The sequence below is a fragment of the Salminus brasiliensis genome, chromosome 9, assembly GCF_030463535.1.
Source record: "Salminus brasiliensis chromosome 9, fSalBra1.hap2, whole genome shotgun sequence".
In the NCBI taxonomy this organism is placed as follows: Eukaryota; Metazoa; Chordata; class Actinopteri; order Characiformes; family Bryconidae; genus Salminus; species Salminus brasiliensis.
In genome coordinates, this window is record NC_132886.1 from 36,557,335 (window position 1) to 36,574,075 (window position 16,741).

Below are 16,741 nucleotides of genomic sequence, written 5' to 3' on the forward strand. Positions count from 1 at the left end.
GCTCATGAGTAGAAAAGACGCTAGCAGACTTGGTATTCAGTCCTGACTGTGGTCTATTTATGCAAGTTTAACCGTGACAAATATGTGACTTCTGTCTGAGTTTCGGGGAAAGTCGTGCCAGTTTTTCCAAGGCCCTGAAAGAACACTGCAATATGTTGAGCCGGTTTCCCCTAGCAAACATCTGCCGTATTAAATTAGAACTTTGTGAAATATCAACATAGTTACACGTTAGTTGTACGATTCCGAAAATTTGTTATTGGATACGGTACATCTTAAAAAAGCAAAATCTAACACTATACCCACAAGCTAGCATGCTAATCTCTAAAGTGGTTTTCATATTAGTCCTCAGGGTCCCGGTTATAGCTCCCATCCAACTTGTGGGCTAACCATGACCCAAAGCTAGTACAAATCAGTCAGCAGTTAAACTGGCTAACTGGCCTCCCCTGATTTAATGGCATAATTAGCCATTAGCCTACACTACTGCTGAGAAACCCAGCTCAAGACCAAGCCCTTTTGTTTTTACAGCAGGTGGTCAACGTGGTTGAAAAGGCTAGTTGAGAAGCTGGTAATCCAGGCAGAAAAACATACACATACCATCTTGGCTCTTAATTAGTCAAAAGTATGATCAAGCTAATCATCAGGCAGGTCAAGCTGGTTGACCAATTTGGTTTGGCAGGTCATATGGGTGTACCAACGTGGTCAGGCTCCTCATGCTGGTACACCAGCAAAACCATGAAACCTACACAGGGGCTCTCAGACCAGTCACATTTTTAGCGCTATCCCTACTTGTTTGGAGGTGGGATAGAGCCAAAATGTGGACTTTCTTGGTGAACCAATCGTTAACCATGTCTTCCCGGTTACATTTTACCCCATCATTCTTCAAGCACATTCTGTCAGCTAACAAAGAAGAGTGGTTTCGATCTCTCGACTTCGTCTCTGATTACAAAGCGCTATTGGGAGTGACCTGGCATGCACCTTGGAAGTGGTTGTTAAAGCATGTCCACAAAGAACAGATCACAAGAGGCTATCATGGAGGAGGCGGGCCGGAATCCTCCAGAACTCCGCCTCCCAGAGGATCTGTTTGTTCTAGCAGATGAGAGGAGCTTGTGGGGCTTGATGTCGGATATCAAACAGAGCTGTGAGAGCTTCTAACAGCAGGCCTTGGGCAACAAACCGGTGAGACGCATAAATGCACGCCAAAGGCGGCCAGTTTAGAGGAAACGTTTCCAAGCACACAAATGGGGATGAGAAGGAGTGAAGAGCTAGCAACAAACAAATCGAACGTTGGTGGCTTTAAGTCTGAACACAGGGACAGCGCGAACAAACAAATTTCGGGATGTACGTTCCCTTAAAAAGGTGATGCTGTGCCTCTAAACAAAGCAGGACATGTAAAGCTGGAGTCACATCTACCAGTAGAAAGCACAAAAGTACAGTAGCTGTCATCCAACCTGCTCTCAACTGGACCATAAGCTAGTATGGCGAGTGCACACCCAGATAGCAAGCCCATGTGAGGCTTATATGGGTAGCCCAACTGTGTAACAGGAGGTTTTGTCCATGGGTTCCATGTTGGCCCACATATGGATGCCTACCAAGGTCCCACCAGGGTCAGTTCTACCTACACATGGAGCCTAGATGAGACCCATGAGAGATTAGGGTGGGCTGTAACTAACCCACGTTCTACCCATGTGAGCCCCATATGAGCATGTTAGCTAGAGAGGGAACATGACTGTAGAATGTATGACAGTATGACACAGGGAACATGTGCAACAACCCACAGCCAAGACAAAGTAGAACCCAAACAAATGACCACTCAAAATCTGGCAAAGCAAAGAAGATCGGACATGATTAGCAGCTTATGGCCACAATTAGCCTTCATTTCTTAGCATCAACGTTTGAGAGTTTGCGAGTTCTTTCAAAACAGTGGTTCCCAGACCTGGTCCTGGAGCGCCCAAGCTCTGAAGCAAGGCAGATGTTCTCCAGGACCAGGGTTGGGAACTCCTACCTTTCAAACTACAGCAGCAATATTAAAAAGACACTTACGATCTAAGCCGTTGATGTAGCGCATGGTGATCTCACAGTGTCCCCAAACAGCACTGACGATAGGGTACAGCTTCTTCCCTTTGAGCCCTCTGAAGGCCACACCAAGATACTGTCCGTCCACCATGAAGCTGAGCGTGCCCTCGTCCATGTCCAGCACTACCACCAGGGTGTCGGGCAGCACGAAGGCCTCCTCCGGCTCCAGGAAGCTGGGGTAGGTAGGTGCCGACGAGGCCGGGCGGTTCTTGCTATTGTGGTAGAGCTTGTTGCGGCCTAGGTCCCAGCCCCAGGACTCGCCATCGCTGCCCACCAGGGACGTGTACCCCACCGAGTGCAAGGGCGCCTCAGCAGTGGCTACACCCACTACGGCATGCGTGCCCCTCTGCCTGGAGGGCCAATGGATGCGCCAGACATGGAGGCCCCGCGTGTAGCCCACACGCCCGCGGATGCAGTCCGTGCTCTGGGCCACGGGGTGCCTGTGGAAGGTCAGTTTGTCGTCGTCTTTGATAAATATGTTGAGCGAGCGATCATCAGAATTCCAGGCGTGCCGCAGCTGCAGCTCGTGGGGTGCTGGCGGCATGTCCAGCAGCAGGTCCAGCCGGGCAGGCTTGAAGAAGTCCGGCCCGCGGAGCTCCCTCCGGAGCGGACGGTATGAGGGTTCGCCCCGTACGTCCACCGACTTGATGCTGCCAGAGATCTTCTGACCCATGGTGACCCTCTGTGTAGGGGGAGGAGGGGAGGGAAGGGGAGGGGGTGGAGCTAAGTTGGGCGGGTTGGTCGTCTGGCGCCTGCTGTTACCTCATCAAAGCACCAGGGTGTCAGGCTGAGAGCCGCCTCCAACTTCGCAGGGGCTGGCAGGTGCCAGCTTTATGCAGCCTCCAAGTAGCCCTGAGAGGAAACACACACACACACACACACACACACACAGATATGTTGCAACCAATGCGGTAAGACCGTAATGAGGTACTAAGGGAGTGGCTTGAAAGGACAGGCTGGCTAATAAAGAGGGAAATGTCACCAGAGACGAAAGGCCAGGACAGATTAGAGGAGACAGAGGAAATGTATATGGATGAGTGTGAGCGAGCGACAGACAGTGAGAGAGAATGCATTGACAATGAGGCAGAGAGGAAACACACTCACTATACACAAACACACACACACACACACAGTCTGTGACTAAATCAGTCACATCATGTGTATCATGTAGGCCAGTGGTTCCCAACACTGCCCCCCTTGCACATTGTGGTGCTTTCCTGCTCTAAGACACCACCTTCAACTCAGGAAAGCCTTGTTAGTCAGCTGATTAGCTGGATCAGGTGTGTTGGGAGCTGGGAATTCACTAAAATGTGCAGAGCAGGGGGTCCTCCAGCACCAAGGTACTGCATAAGCACTGTTGCTCGGGGCGACCAGCGCACAGGACACACCTGTGGTTGTATGGAAGTGCATCAACATGGACATACAGCACATAAACTGTCCATACAAATGATACACAATATGCCCCCCACGTTTCAGAAATACATGCACACACACACCCACACTCATACATACACACACACACACACACACAAAGAGCAGGAATATTGAGCTGTCTGCTACTGCCCGGAGAGAGCAGCACTCTGGGCTGCGATGGAATGTACTGGAAGTACACTCATTTAGCAGATCCATATTTAATGAGAGCCTTTTAGAAGAGCAGTGGCAAGCAAAACAAAGCCGAGGAAACAAAAAATGGGTAATTATTTATTTCCAGCCCTCCCCCCTCAGGCTTCTAGCGCTTCGGAGGCGGCCGCATAACAAAAGAGCATGAGAAAGGTCCTGGTTTGCATAAGAGATAAAGTCACCAGGCCGCTGCCGCATGAAAGGCACCCCCCCCCTCCTTTAGTCCAAATGTATCTTTAGACTAAGATTAGGATCATATTTTATAGCCACTGCACAGCAGGACAGCAGAATTGAGCCCCCACATTTAACCCACCCAGAGTGACCGCAAGCACACACACACAGAGCTGTGGGCAGCCACCTCAGCACTCAGGGAGAAGTTGGGGGATAGGTGCCTTGCTCAAGGGCACCTCAGCCATGAATGTTAGAGGAGGAGGAAAGCGCTGTTGCTTACACTGCCCATACCCCCCCACTGTCCACTTCTTGACATTCAAGGGGATCAAAGCGGTGACCTTCTGGTTCCCAAGCCCCAGGCGCTCGTTCCACGGCTGCCGTTTTGGATTAGCACTGGAGCTACGAAGCTAAAAAGAGTACATCTTGCCTACAAAAATGGACACATGCCTTATATTCCTCATGCTACTGTGCTCTGGTGCCATCCCAGCTATCATGTCCATGTGTCCATGTCCAACTGGGAACCAGAACATTTTGTCTCTGGGTTCCACATTGGCTCCACATACGGATGCCCACCAGAGTCCAGAGATGGGACCAAGATGGGTTGACCATGGACTCCATCTGGGTTGTGGATCCCTGTAAAACCGTATATACAAACCCACTCAGAGCTCATGCCCATCTGAAACCCACCTAGCCCATGTTCCACCCATGTGTGCCCTACATGAGCATGTTGGCTGGGATGTCAGCCATGAAAACTGCAAATACTGCGTGGAGAAGCACCATCCGAGCAATATCTGGATATACAGGCTACATTTGCTGTGTCTTGATTGGATGATGATGATCCGATTATACCAATTAGATAAGGTAACGCCGAGTGTAAACGCGGCCACTGTGTCATTCAGTGTCAGAAACCATCTAAGGACGACTATAAGGCAAAAGTGTGATCACTTGGGTATGCTAACTGCTGGAATATAAGCAGTTCCAGTTCCAGTAGGCCTAGACCCACCAACTTTTATCAATGGCCCACTCAAAATGACTATCCAGATTTTCTTAATTATTACAATTGCAGGAATAAATAAGCCAATAATTCAAATTAAAATCAACCTGCTAAGTAGGACATATCTGATGCTCCACTGCTGTCATCATGCAGTCCAAATCTTGACATTTAGCATCTGCCTCAGTAATGGATTATATTTCGGTATAAACCGGTCCACATTGTTGCTATTACAAGTCGAAGTAAACAAATCTGCCGTGACTCCTGAAGCCGCTACTGCTCGTAGCTCTGATGGAAATCTAAACTTTGCAATTACAGGCGTAATTACGAAATTAGCAGCAGAGGGACAAGGGACAAGGCTTTGATTGTTACTCAGCAGGGTGGAAACCTGAAGAAGCAAACCTGAGGCGGCAAAAACATGCCTAGGCCGGACCTCTACGTTTGGGGTAACGGGAAATTGGGCATATCTGATTTTCTGCCAAGCTCTTCCATCAGAGGAAACACTTCATCTGCTAATGTGGCTTATGATGAGTGGGCACCAGGTAGCGCAGTTTCAATAGTGCTAAGTGGCTGCTCGCTCCTGGCAGTATTAGCATGGCTTTGGGCTGATGTCAAAGAGGGAAGAGGGATGGTGTAATGGAAGACTGAGACAGCGATAGGCCACACATACTTGGGCGCAGTATGAAACGTTAGCAGGCAGCTCTCTCTACAGTCAGTGACGCATTGTCTTTTTCCAGGAATGAGAGTAGCGTTCCTGTTCTGAGGCCTGCCAGAGGATCCGGCTTACACACACAGACACACACACAGGCCGTGACTCCGTGGACCCACGTAAACAGTGAAAGAGATGCCAAGAATCAAGCTAACACATGCACTCAGACAGGCTATAATCAGACCGCCCCTGCACATGGCCTGGGTCAAACAGCGAAGGGAAAAGGAGGCCAAAGGGACTCAAATGTACAGACACATAAACACACACACACACACACACACTCATACACACACGTGCGCTCGCTTCAGACAGTCTCACCACACTGAGGTCACGCAAAGAGGAAGAGGGCGAACACAAGAGGGTTTGAGCGCAGACGACAGGAAGGAGGGCGGCCAGACGGCCAGACAGCCCAAGCCGGGAATCCTGGGTAAGTGCTACCAGCATTAAAGGGAAAATAAATGAGGTCATGAGAGACGGGGAGGAGAGAAAAAGTGAGAAAAGCAGAAAAATCCAGACGGGATACAGATACAGCAGCTCACCACAATGTGCCAATCTGGATTCCTAAAAAAACTAGGTGACTCAGGTACAGCCGCTCCCTGGAAAGACTCCTGAATCAGGACACGGAGGGTTTAACAGATTTGCCCCGAGGCCACGCTAACGTTATTCAATCGGGCCCTTCTCCATTTCAGACGCAAACACCAGATTAAAAATCCCTCGGCCATTCAGACCGAAGCCGGTTTTGGCGCTAATCATCGTAATTAAACTAGTATAACAACCAATACAGACATAATTACAAAATTAGCGGGTGGTGGGGGGTGGGGAGTGTTTGGGACAAGGTTTTGATTGTTATTCAATTTTTGCCGCAGAGTAATTTAGCAGAAATGCAAACGCTTGTAAAGTGGCGCTCACATCGGTGGACCCCCGCTCCAGTGATTAGCTGGGTAGAAGGGTGGGAGGAGGGTAGAAAAAGTAACGAAAGGACAAAATTCCTTTCAGATCAATTCTTTCCACTGGAGCCTGGCGCCAAAGTGCATAAATGGATGTGGAAATATGCAGAATTGAGGTATCTTTATCCGGATGGCATTACCATAATTCATTAGCCCAGAGTAGAGGTGCTGCGGTTCATAATTCACCTTCATATGACACAGTGCTGTCTTGAGCTTAGCCTGACCCAGCCAACATGCGGATGTGGGGCTCACATGGGTGAAACGTGGGCTAGGTGGGCATGGAGTTGGTTTGCACATGTTGTTACCGGGACCCGGCTGGGCTTCTCAAATGGGCCTACCGTTAACGTTTCAGTAATCTTTGACCCCTCCTGGTCTCATCACTGACCCTGGCGAGACCATATGTAGGGCCAACATGGAACACATGGACAAAACTTTGTGGTTCCCAGTCAAGCAGCCCATACAGTGCCCACATGGGGATGTTCTCTAGGGAACCCTTTCCCCAAACTAAGGCCCGAATCTGAGGTAACTGGTGCCCATCTTACAACATCTTGGTGGCAGATATCACATGACCCCTTCAGAGGCCTTGCGGAAACCATGCCTTGGCGGTTTAGAGACGTCATGGTGGACGAGCGAGTGTGAGAAATAAAGAACCCCCCTTCATAAAGAGGTCCAAACAGCCCAAACAGCCTGAGAAGAACACTTACGCACACACATACACACAGCCCAGGGCAGCAAGCAGCCTGTAGTGGCGTATCGCTGTTGACTCACTCTCGAGTCACATCATGAGAGAGGATGACTATGCGACTAAGCCGAGATGGCAGCCATCCATCCGGAGGCTGAAGAACGCAAACAACATCAGTTACAGTCCCTCTCGTGCCAGGGTAAATGAGGCAAGACACTCTGGGCCCCAGCGATGCTAAGACTGTGACAACCACGTCCTAATGGGACACCGGCATGGCCGTCTCTATTTAGCCAGCCGTGCAGGATGCAGCATCATACAGGGTAACACTGACGTAACGGGGTGGTAACTTGCTTAAGATCACAAATGTTGCACGTGCAACAACCGTGCCTTCATCCGACTCTTGTTGTCTTTGGGAAAAGTGCAACTGTGAACCGCTGTTGACTCGCAGTGCCTCCAGGCCGAGACAGTCATGGCTGTGAGTCAAACCTCTATGGTACCGAGCCAGTCAAAACAGCAAAGCCTCGATTGTGCCCTGTGGTGGATGCAGGCAACAGCATGCTGGTAACGGCGTTTTATGGGCTCTAGATTTGCAAATGGGCTCTGGATCAGGATCAGGTTTCCTTGGAGGACCCCCTGCCCAGCACATTTTAGCATTAAGCCTGCTCCCAATGTTCCAAATCCAGCTAATCAAACTGACAGAGCAGGAAACAACTGTCCAGATAGCATGACCATCAGGAGCTTGTATGGGTAGCCCAAATGTGGAAACCAGAAGGTTTTGTCCATGGGTCCCATTTTACCCCACACAAGATGCCCACCAATGTCCCACAAGGGTTCACGATGGGACCAGGCAAGATTAAACGTGAGCCCTATCTGGGTTGGACACTAAACACAGGGCCTAAATGGGACCCTTGTGAGATTAGGGTGGGATGGAAGTATGAGGCCCATTTGGGAAGAGCCCATGCTGGCCTGGAAGCCACCTAGCCCACATTCCACCCATGTGGTGCCCCACATGAGCATGCTGTCTGGGTGCAAGGCAGAGCATGTCGATTGAGTCAGTTGTGCCTCCAGGAAACTGTACACCCTGATCAGAGGGGCACTTGTATGACCCGAGGGCAAAAAGGCATGAGCTCGAGACACCCCTCGGGGTCTATCTGTGCATGTAACCACAAGAGTTTGATGGATCGTCGTAAACAAAGACACCTTGAAGGAATGACACGATTGACTTCTCCTGTCCTACGGAGCGGCCACGGAAACCCAGGTCAAACCCCTGGGGGTGGGTCTATCTGTGTATATGTCAGGGTCATGGAGCTTCTTGACTCCCCTCTGAAGGAGTGCAGGTGTGAAAGGCAGTCACGAGTGGAGACCATGCAGCACTTTAGACCTTATAAAGAAACTTCTAGCCACCCAAGGGATGCGAAAGCCTTTTGAGGGCACAAGCAGACGACTGTGTGTCTGTGCCGGTATTGTTTAGTCTACGACACTCTGTGTACATCCCTGTCCACAGCCTGTGTTTATGTTACGGCACCCTGCTCCCTAAGGAAAGCCCTGGTCTCTTACACACACGTACAGTCACTGACACATGGACTCTTGCTAGTGTGCCTGATCCCTCGCCAGTACTGCTACGGCCACCGGTAAGGTGATGCATGCCGCTGCATCTACCTACCGGGGGGGGGGGGCTTCGAAGAGCGCAAACGGGCCATCTGTTGTTTACCTTTGCTTGTCAACTCTATTTGATTTGGACATTTGTCCCCCTCCTCTCCCTTGGCCCGGTCCGTTCTTTGCCTTTGACTGTCCGTCTATCTTTCACCTCGCTCAGGTTGCACCGCTCGTGCTCCAAAACAGACGGTGCGATGCTGACACATCCACTCCTGTGGTCCCTCTGTCCATGCCCATTCTAATTAAACACACACACACACACCCAAACCCCTCCGAGAGAAACCGTTGCACGCACACACACATGGTGTGAGAAATATGTGCCATCCAGACAACAGGCATCTGTTCTGCCAGGCGGTAGTGGCTTTGCCCCCCTCCCTGCCCAGAACGTTCTAAAAGAGGCGGGAGAGGACAGGGCCAGCCACAGCAAGTCTTTCAGCGTTATTCAATCTCTTCTGTTTATGAAAAAAAGATGATTCATAGGCGCCTAGGAGAGGTTTGAGTTCATAAACAGCCTTTAAAGTGTGTGTGTGTGTGTGTGTGTGTGTGTGTGTTCCTCTAGCATGACATGCTCCGACTGGTGAGATGGGCTCTGAAGTGACACGCAGGCGGATGAATCTGCGGACGGCCTTCGGAGACTGTCACATCAAAGACTGCGGGAGACTTCGGGTGGGGGGGATAAAGCCCGGCCAGGACAAACACGGAGCTGCCGCCAACACTGGCTCCAATTAGAGCCGCGAGATACTCTTACAGCGCAGATGCCGTTTAACCTTCCCTATGAAAACAATGCCGCCATGTTCAGACTGTGAAACTTATTGCGACCAAGAAGGGAAAGTAATGATTAGCTTCTGCAGAAACTCGGAAGTTCTGGAAGTTCTGGAAGGAAAGGTCGAATGATAACTATTCACGATGATAATCAGCGATTACTGCTGTTGGAATCTGGGCTCTGAGTGGTCCAGTGGACTAGGTGGTCCACTATGGTCCGAGGATCGCCGGTTTCGAATCCCCAGTCTTGCTGCTTGCCATCAGCAGCCGGAGTCAGAGGGGGCACAACTGGACTTGTTTTCTCAGGGGTGGGTTTAGGGCACTTTCTTGGAAAGTCCAGTTGGATCCCAGTTACAAAGTGTGCCCAAGCACACCTGGAACCCACCTAGCCCATATAGCTGGTAGCTGGGTTCTAGCCAGATAACTAACCTTCTACAGTCTTTTCAGCTAGCTAACTGAACTGCACCCTGTGCTGACTGAACAGCGAGGGGACGCAGCGGGACTAGGCATAGCTATGGTGCCGTGGGCCGTTGTGGTGATGTAAACCAGCCAAAAGAAGCATCGTTTATTGTTTATCTGTCGCAGATATACTATTTGTACACCAACTAACAACTAAAACGACTCTTTCTATGGCACCTTTAAGAACTTTAGGACCTAGAAACTGTGTTGGGACATCACTAATGATGATAATTAAGATCTAAGCATTTTAATTAACCACAGATTCTGCCAGCACTGCGAAATGCACTCACGGCTCTCACCGTTCTTCCTGGCGTGTGTTGCAGTCTGTCAGAAAGACTGTATGTATCATAACACCATAAAACACTGTAATGCGCTTCATTAAGGAAGCAGCAAGTGACCATTTTTCCCGGCTTGCTGCAGCCTTGCGATTCAGACAGTCTAACAAGTAGGCTTAGATACAGGGTTTTTTGGGTGTTTTTTTTTTTTTTTTAACTAAACTGCTCATCTCTCTTCCCCAGAGCCCAGCCCTGTTCCGGTGTTGCAGCAGGGAGTGAGGCAACAGCTCCGACCCAATAAAACAGTGTGTCAGAAACCATTTGGAGCCCAGCGGTCCGTGAAACTGTGACAGGCCGGAACGGCCTTTAGTCAGAGGTGTCTGAGAGGAGATGAGGGAAAGGAATTCTCACAGGACGCTGACAAAGACTAACTCATTTGTAAGTCGGACGCAAAAGAAAGCTGGGCCTGATTCGACAAGGGAGGCGTGGAGGTGTTCAGCTACGGTAAGTCCTGCCGCTCTGACTCCTCACCTCCAACACTGTTAAAAATATAAGATCCATCAGGAGCTTGTGGAGGAACCTTCAAGAAAACGTTTTTAGAAGAATAAGGTTCCTCAAAGGTTCCTCAAAGCACCTTTCAAACTGAAGAACATCCAATAGTTCCTCAAGGATCTTCTACTTTTAACATATATTCAAATAATATTTATATATTCCTGAGGCTTATCGGTATAATTGGTCATGGGTGTATGTCACCCAGTGAAGCTCTTGCTCATCTAATAGGAGTGGAGGCTGGGTCCCATACCATGCCCTCTAAGACAGGGGGTCTCGTACGTTTTACACTCAGGGACCACTCCTAGTGTCTAAAAAAAACCCACAAACCCCTACAGATTCATTACTGATTGCACACTGCAGTCCTGGCAACTGCCTAGGATACCACAGCAACCCCCTGGCCACTCCATTGCAATAACCTGGAATGCTGCTATGTATAGGAACTGCTTAGTAACACAATAGCAACCCCTTGGAACAACAACTTGCTTCTTTTGACTTCTAAAGCTTATACTGTGGACATCATGGAGCCCTGGGGGACCCCACTTTGAGAACCATGGTTCTAAGCAAAATATAATTGGCTCTTCACCCTCACACACCTTGATCAAAGAACTGTTTGTAGCACCTTTACTTTTATGGGTATAGTGCTGTTAAAGGTACGTCCCTGGTCAGTTAGCCTTTACTTGGCATGGTGTGGGGTCATCTGTTATAGTGGCTAGATAGTTAGCATCACTATAGCAACTCTGTCTCTGGGACACAATGCTTTGTAGCTCCCCCACCCCCACCCTCACCCACACCATGCTCTACCCAGAGCCCCCTAAAATGTTACTACAATGTTACTACACCCCTGGTTGGATCAGGTATGTGTGAGCAAAAGAAACACCAACACATGCCGGTCAGCGAAAAAAGCATAGGCCGGAGTGTGTGATGTGCGATAGTGGGGAATAAGGCCTGAAGAGGAGCATGTGTGTGTGTGTGTGTGTGTGTGTGTGTATATGTGTGTGTGACTGCAATGGCAGTCTGACAGTCGTGAAGCCATTCATCAACATGACCAACGTGTCCACCCCCGACCTACAGGCAGCAATTGCAGGATTCCACACACTCATACACACACAAACACAAACACACACACACCAGCTCTTCCTCGCATGGCAGATGTGCAAGGCTCCCTCCTGTCCAATAAAGCCACAAAAGCACACACACACACACACACACACACACACACTACCCCAAACACACCCCACTGGTACTAATTCAGTGGCACTCCACACCAGAAAGCAGACACTGGAGTGGTCTGGGCAGGCAGCAGTCACGAGCGCCTGTGAAACAGCTCTGCACAGCTGAGGCCTACAGCGTCCCAGAGGACGCCCTGACACAGAGCGGGCGCAGGACGTGTGTGTGTGTGTGTGTGTGTGTGTGTGTGTGTGTGTATGTGTCAGTCCAGCGCACTCCTACATACGTACACACACTGATTAACCCCTTAAGCCCTAAGGGGGACCCTATGCGGGTCCACTCATCAATTCTGCACATAACTTATACATTCGTTTCATATTAGCTACTGAATTATTTATAATGGGTACCAATACTGAACAATCGGGCCCCAGTCCTATACTTTCCCTGCCTTTTATTAAGCCCCAGAGGACTAGTTTTAACATGCGTGTGTTCAGAAATCCATCATAAAGCATTTTTATAGGACTATTTTTCATCCGTTTATCACCCAGAATTAAACAGGCTGTTTTTGATACCGGGCCTTTATGGCCCTGGTTCCATTCACCACCACTGTACAGTCACCCTGACCACTCTGACCATAAATTGTAATAAAATTGGGTGGATTCCCCTTTAAGACGGCCTAATATCTGCCTAATAATGGTGTGTGATGCTGCTGGGGTTACACAAACAAACCCACTAATGCACAAAGCTATGGTTAAAAGAGCCTCTCTCTCTCCACACACACACACACACACACACACAACATGCCTCAGTGACCTCCTACATCCCCCCCACCCCTTTCAAGACTAAACTACTGGTGCTCCATCTGGCCTTAGATAAACACATTCCAGTGTTGGCAATCCACAGCCACAAACACACAGACAGACACACATACACATACACACTTACTGCTCGGGGCACAATAAGGAGCATTGAGAGCTGGTGTCCTTCAGTGTGGAGTCAGCTGGCAACGGGGGCTCTTCCTCCAGCAAAAGAGGAAAGAAGTGAAACAGTGAAACTGCCAGGACAGGATAGGACTGCACGAGACCCCCACAACACACACACACATACACACACCCCTACCACCCACCAGCCCAGCCCTGCACTCTCCCTCTAATCACTTTATCGCACCTAAACAGCTGAGAAAATACCTCCGTAACCAGCGGTCGAACTGGGATAACGTTTCAAGGGGTACGATGGACACAAACGACTTTAGGGCCTGACCAGATATCCTGACTAGGCTTTTTATGGCATTCTAAATGATCAGATACAGGACGTCTAATTTTACAAGACAGCTTGGATCTATTAAAGCAGGGGCGATATATTGGTTGGCCGGTAATATCGGCTGAAAAAATGAGTGAGACTTTCAAATAGAGTTTGGCAAAAGTCTTTTATTTTAGTGAGACATTAGCCCAGTTTGATTGGACAGGGAGTGGCAAATTTTGAGTGAGCCCGGTTTAATCTGGATGGGGTTCACCAAACTATGAATTAGCCCAGTTTATTTGAATGGAGTGCAGCAAGTTTCGGAATTAACCCAGTTTAACTAGACAGGGTGCAGCAAATTTTGAATTAACCCAGTTTAATTGGACATGGTGCAGCCAATTCTGAAATAGCCTGGTTTGATTGGACAGGGTGCAGCAAATTCTGAAATAGCCCGGTTTGATTGGACAGGGTGCAGCAAATTTTGAATGAACCCAGTTTAATTGGACAAGGTGCAGCCAATTCTGAAATAGCCTGGTTTGATTGGACAGGGTGCAGCAAATTCTGAAATAGCCCGGTTTGATTGGACAGGGTGCAGCAAATTTTGAATGAACCCAGTTTAATTGGACAAGGTGCAGCCAATTCTGAAATAGCCCGGTTTGATTGGATAAGGTGCAGCCAATTCTGAAATAGCCCGGTTTGATTGGATAAGGTGCAGCAAATTCTGAAATAGCCCAGTTTAATTGGACAAGGTGCAGCCAATTCTGAAATAGCCCAGTTTGATTGGATAAGGTGCAGCCAATTCTGAAATAGCCCAGTTTGATTGGACAGGGTGCAGCAAATTCTGAAATAGCCCAGTTTGATTGGACAGGGTGCAGCAAATTCTGAAATAGCCCAGTTTGATTGGACAAGGTGCAGCCAATTCTGAAACAGCCCAGTTTGATTGGACAGGGTGCAGCAAATTTTGAATTAACCCAGTTTAATTGGACAGGGTGCAGCAAATTTTGTATTAACCCAGTTTAATTGGACAGGGTGCAGCCAATTCTGAAATAGCCCGGTTTGATTGGAAAGGGTGCAGCAAATTTTGAACAAGCCTAGTTTGATTGACCAGAGTGCAAATTGGTATAGACTCCTTTAATCCTGTAAGAGGTTCTTCATACATCTGTAAAACATACATTTGGTCTGATGGTGTAGTTGTAAGAAAATACAACACCCACTACTAGACAGTTTACTTGTCTGTGAGCTGGAGCTGAAGCGCAGTTGGGTCATGCAACAAGACAATGACTCAAAACACACAAGCAGGTCTCCTCACAGTGGTTCAAAATACAAAATGTAAACTTTTGGAATGGCCTACTTAAAGACCTGACCTTAACCCTACTGAAATGACTTGCAGGACCTGGAACTTAAGGCCTACAAACGTGACTGAGCTGGCTTAGGAAGCTCTGCAAGGAGAAGCAGAAATCACCTTTTCACATGGGGATTAGGTGTTTACACTATATAAAAAATCTGAGAACTAGGTTGTTTGTCAACCAGTGTAAACCAACAGAAACATTTAAAGCAAAGAGAAATTTAGACGAGTAAAATAATAAGGGAATATCGTAAATATTAAATATTCAACTGTAAGGACTTTGTACCAAAAGGTCAGACGTGTTTTTAATCTGAAGCTTGTGTTCAGACTACTGGATCTGAACCTGGATCTGAAACTGGATCTGGAGGCTTTTGCTAAGACTTGCGGACTCAACCAGCTGTAAGTGAACACTCGGTTAAAGCAATAGTATGTGTACAGGGGACGCACACCACCAAATTCTAAAATTCACATTCCAAACGTCCTACGTTTCCCTCAAACAAGTTCAACTGCAGTAAAAAAATAAAAAACAGATTCATTTAAAAAGGAACGTGGAATACAGGGTCGAATGGTGGTCCCAGACTTTTGGACCTCATTGTATGGACATATACAGAATTCCTGATACCTCCAACAAAGCTTCAATCTTGGAATTAAAAACACGGATAATAGATCCTTTATCACATAACAGCGTTAATCCAACCTGGGAAGGGAGGGGAGGTCAGTTTTATAAATTGAGCCTTGTCTATAACCTCCCCCCTCCAACCACCACCTCCACCACCACCACCACACACATACACACATGCTCCAGTTTCTCTCCTTGATATCCCCTCAGACTTCCAGGGTTTCTCTCCCCTTGTCTCCTGGAAGTCTTCTGAACTTGGGCAGTTTGCTCATGCTTAAGGGGTCACAGGGGGCTGGCTTTTAGAAGAGAGGCAGAGAGAGAGAGGGAGAGGGGGTTTGGCTGATGAGGGAAAGGAGAAAAGGACGGAAAACAGAGCAAAGGAAGAGAAAGTGAAAGAGGATAGGAATTTGGGAAAGGGGACCACCACTGGGATCCCACCTACATGCCATTTGGAATAAAGGACAGACAGGAAAGAGAGGGGAACACGATGAAGTGTGTAAGAGGTTCAAAAACAGTACACTCTGTCTCGCTCTCTCTCTCACACACACACACACACACTCACACACTCACACACACTCACTCGCGCCTGCTTACAGTTGTGGAGGGAGGTCTTGTCCACTGTGGTCCACTCTCCTGTCCGAAAAAGTCCTCCAGAAGCCAAGAAGGGACGAGAGCATAAAGCCAATCCGAGCTCCTCTCCTCTGGAAGAAAAGAACCACGCTGCCTCTCCTCCTGCTTCCCCCCCACCCTTCTCTCTCTCTCTCCCTCTCTGCCCCTGCTGAGGGGGGTAGAACAGAACAGCTTCTGCCCCCGAGATGTTACCCCCCCTCCCCTCCCCTCCCTCCCAAAGCCCCCTCCCTGGGGGCTAATCCGCGCCGTGGCTGTCCCGCTCCGAAACTCCTCAGGCTCGCTCACTCACTCAGAGAGAGAGAGAGTATGATAGAGAGAGAGAGAGAGAGAGAGAGAGAGAGAGAGAGAGAGAGAGAGAGGTAGAGGTAGAGAGACAGTATATGGGAGCAGCAGCAGCTGCCTCATGTTGAAGAAAGGCAATCCTCTGTTCTCGTCCAGTAGAGGCAGGGAGAGAAAAGATGGGCGAGAGAGAGAGAGAGAGAGAGAGAGAGAGAGAGATAGGCAGAGAGCACGCCCCTTCGCCCCGCCCCCCGGCTCCCTCAGGCTCCACCTCCCCAGCCAATAAGCCACAAGCCCTTGCGCCCAGGCTCGCGTGAAGTGGACATAACCTGACCTCCTTCCCCAGCGCCGAACACCTAAACTAGCCTGGACCCTTTTCAGTCCAGCTGGAAAACTGACCCTCACTCCCGGAGCAAAGACGCAGGGGGAGAAGCTCGAGGCAGGATTCCCAGGATGATGGGATGGAGTGTAGTGTAATAGAATAGGACTGAAGTGGATGAGAGAGAATAGAAGAATAGAAGTGGACAGAATAGAAATAGGATAGAATATAATATAATAATAAAAA

The 16,741-nt window shown here is 48.9% G+C and overlaps 1 protein-coding gene across 2 annotated transcripts in view; it reads right to left on the minus strand.

Annotated features, from left to right (window-relative positions):
- spsb4a (splA/ryanodine receptor domain and SOCS box containing 4a) overlaps positions 1-16,040 on the minus strand; it is a 51,617-nt gene extending 35,577 nt beyond the window's left edge. Inside the window, exons 1-2 of one of the 2 annotated variants that reach the window (XM_072686969.1) lie at positions 15,862-16,040; positions 2,041-2,925 (exon numbers count right to left, since the gene is read on the minus strand). In XM_072686969.1, coding sequence (XP_072543070.1) covers positions 2,041-2,746 — 706 coding nt within the window. In that variant the 5' untranslated portion in view covers positions 2,747-2,925; positions 15,862-16,040. Of the gene's footprint in view, positions 1-2,040; positions 2,926-13,009; positions 13,089-15,861 lie in introns of those variants that run through there. The other variant, XM_072686970.1, reaches the window with a different exon arrangement.
- Between the last annotated feature and the right edge of the window lie 701 nt (positions 16,041-16,741).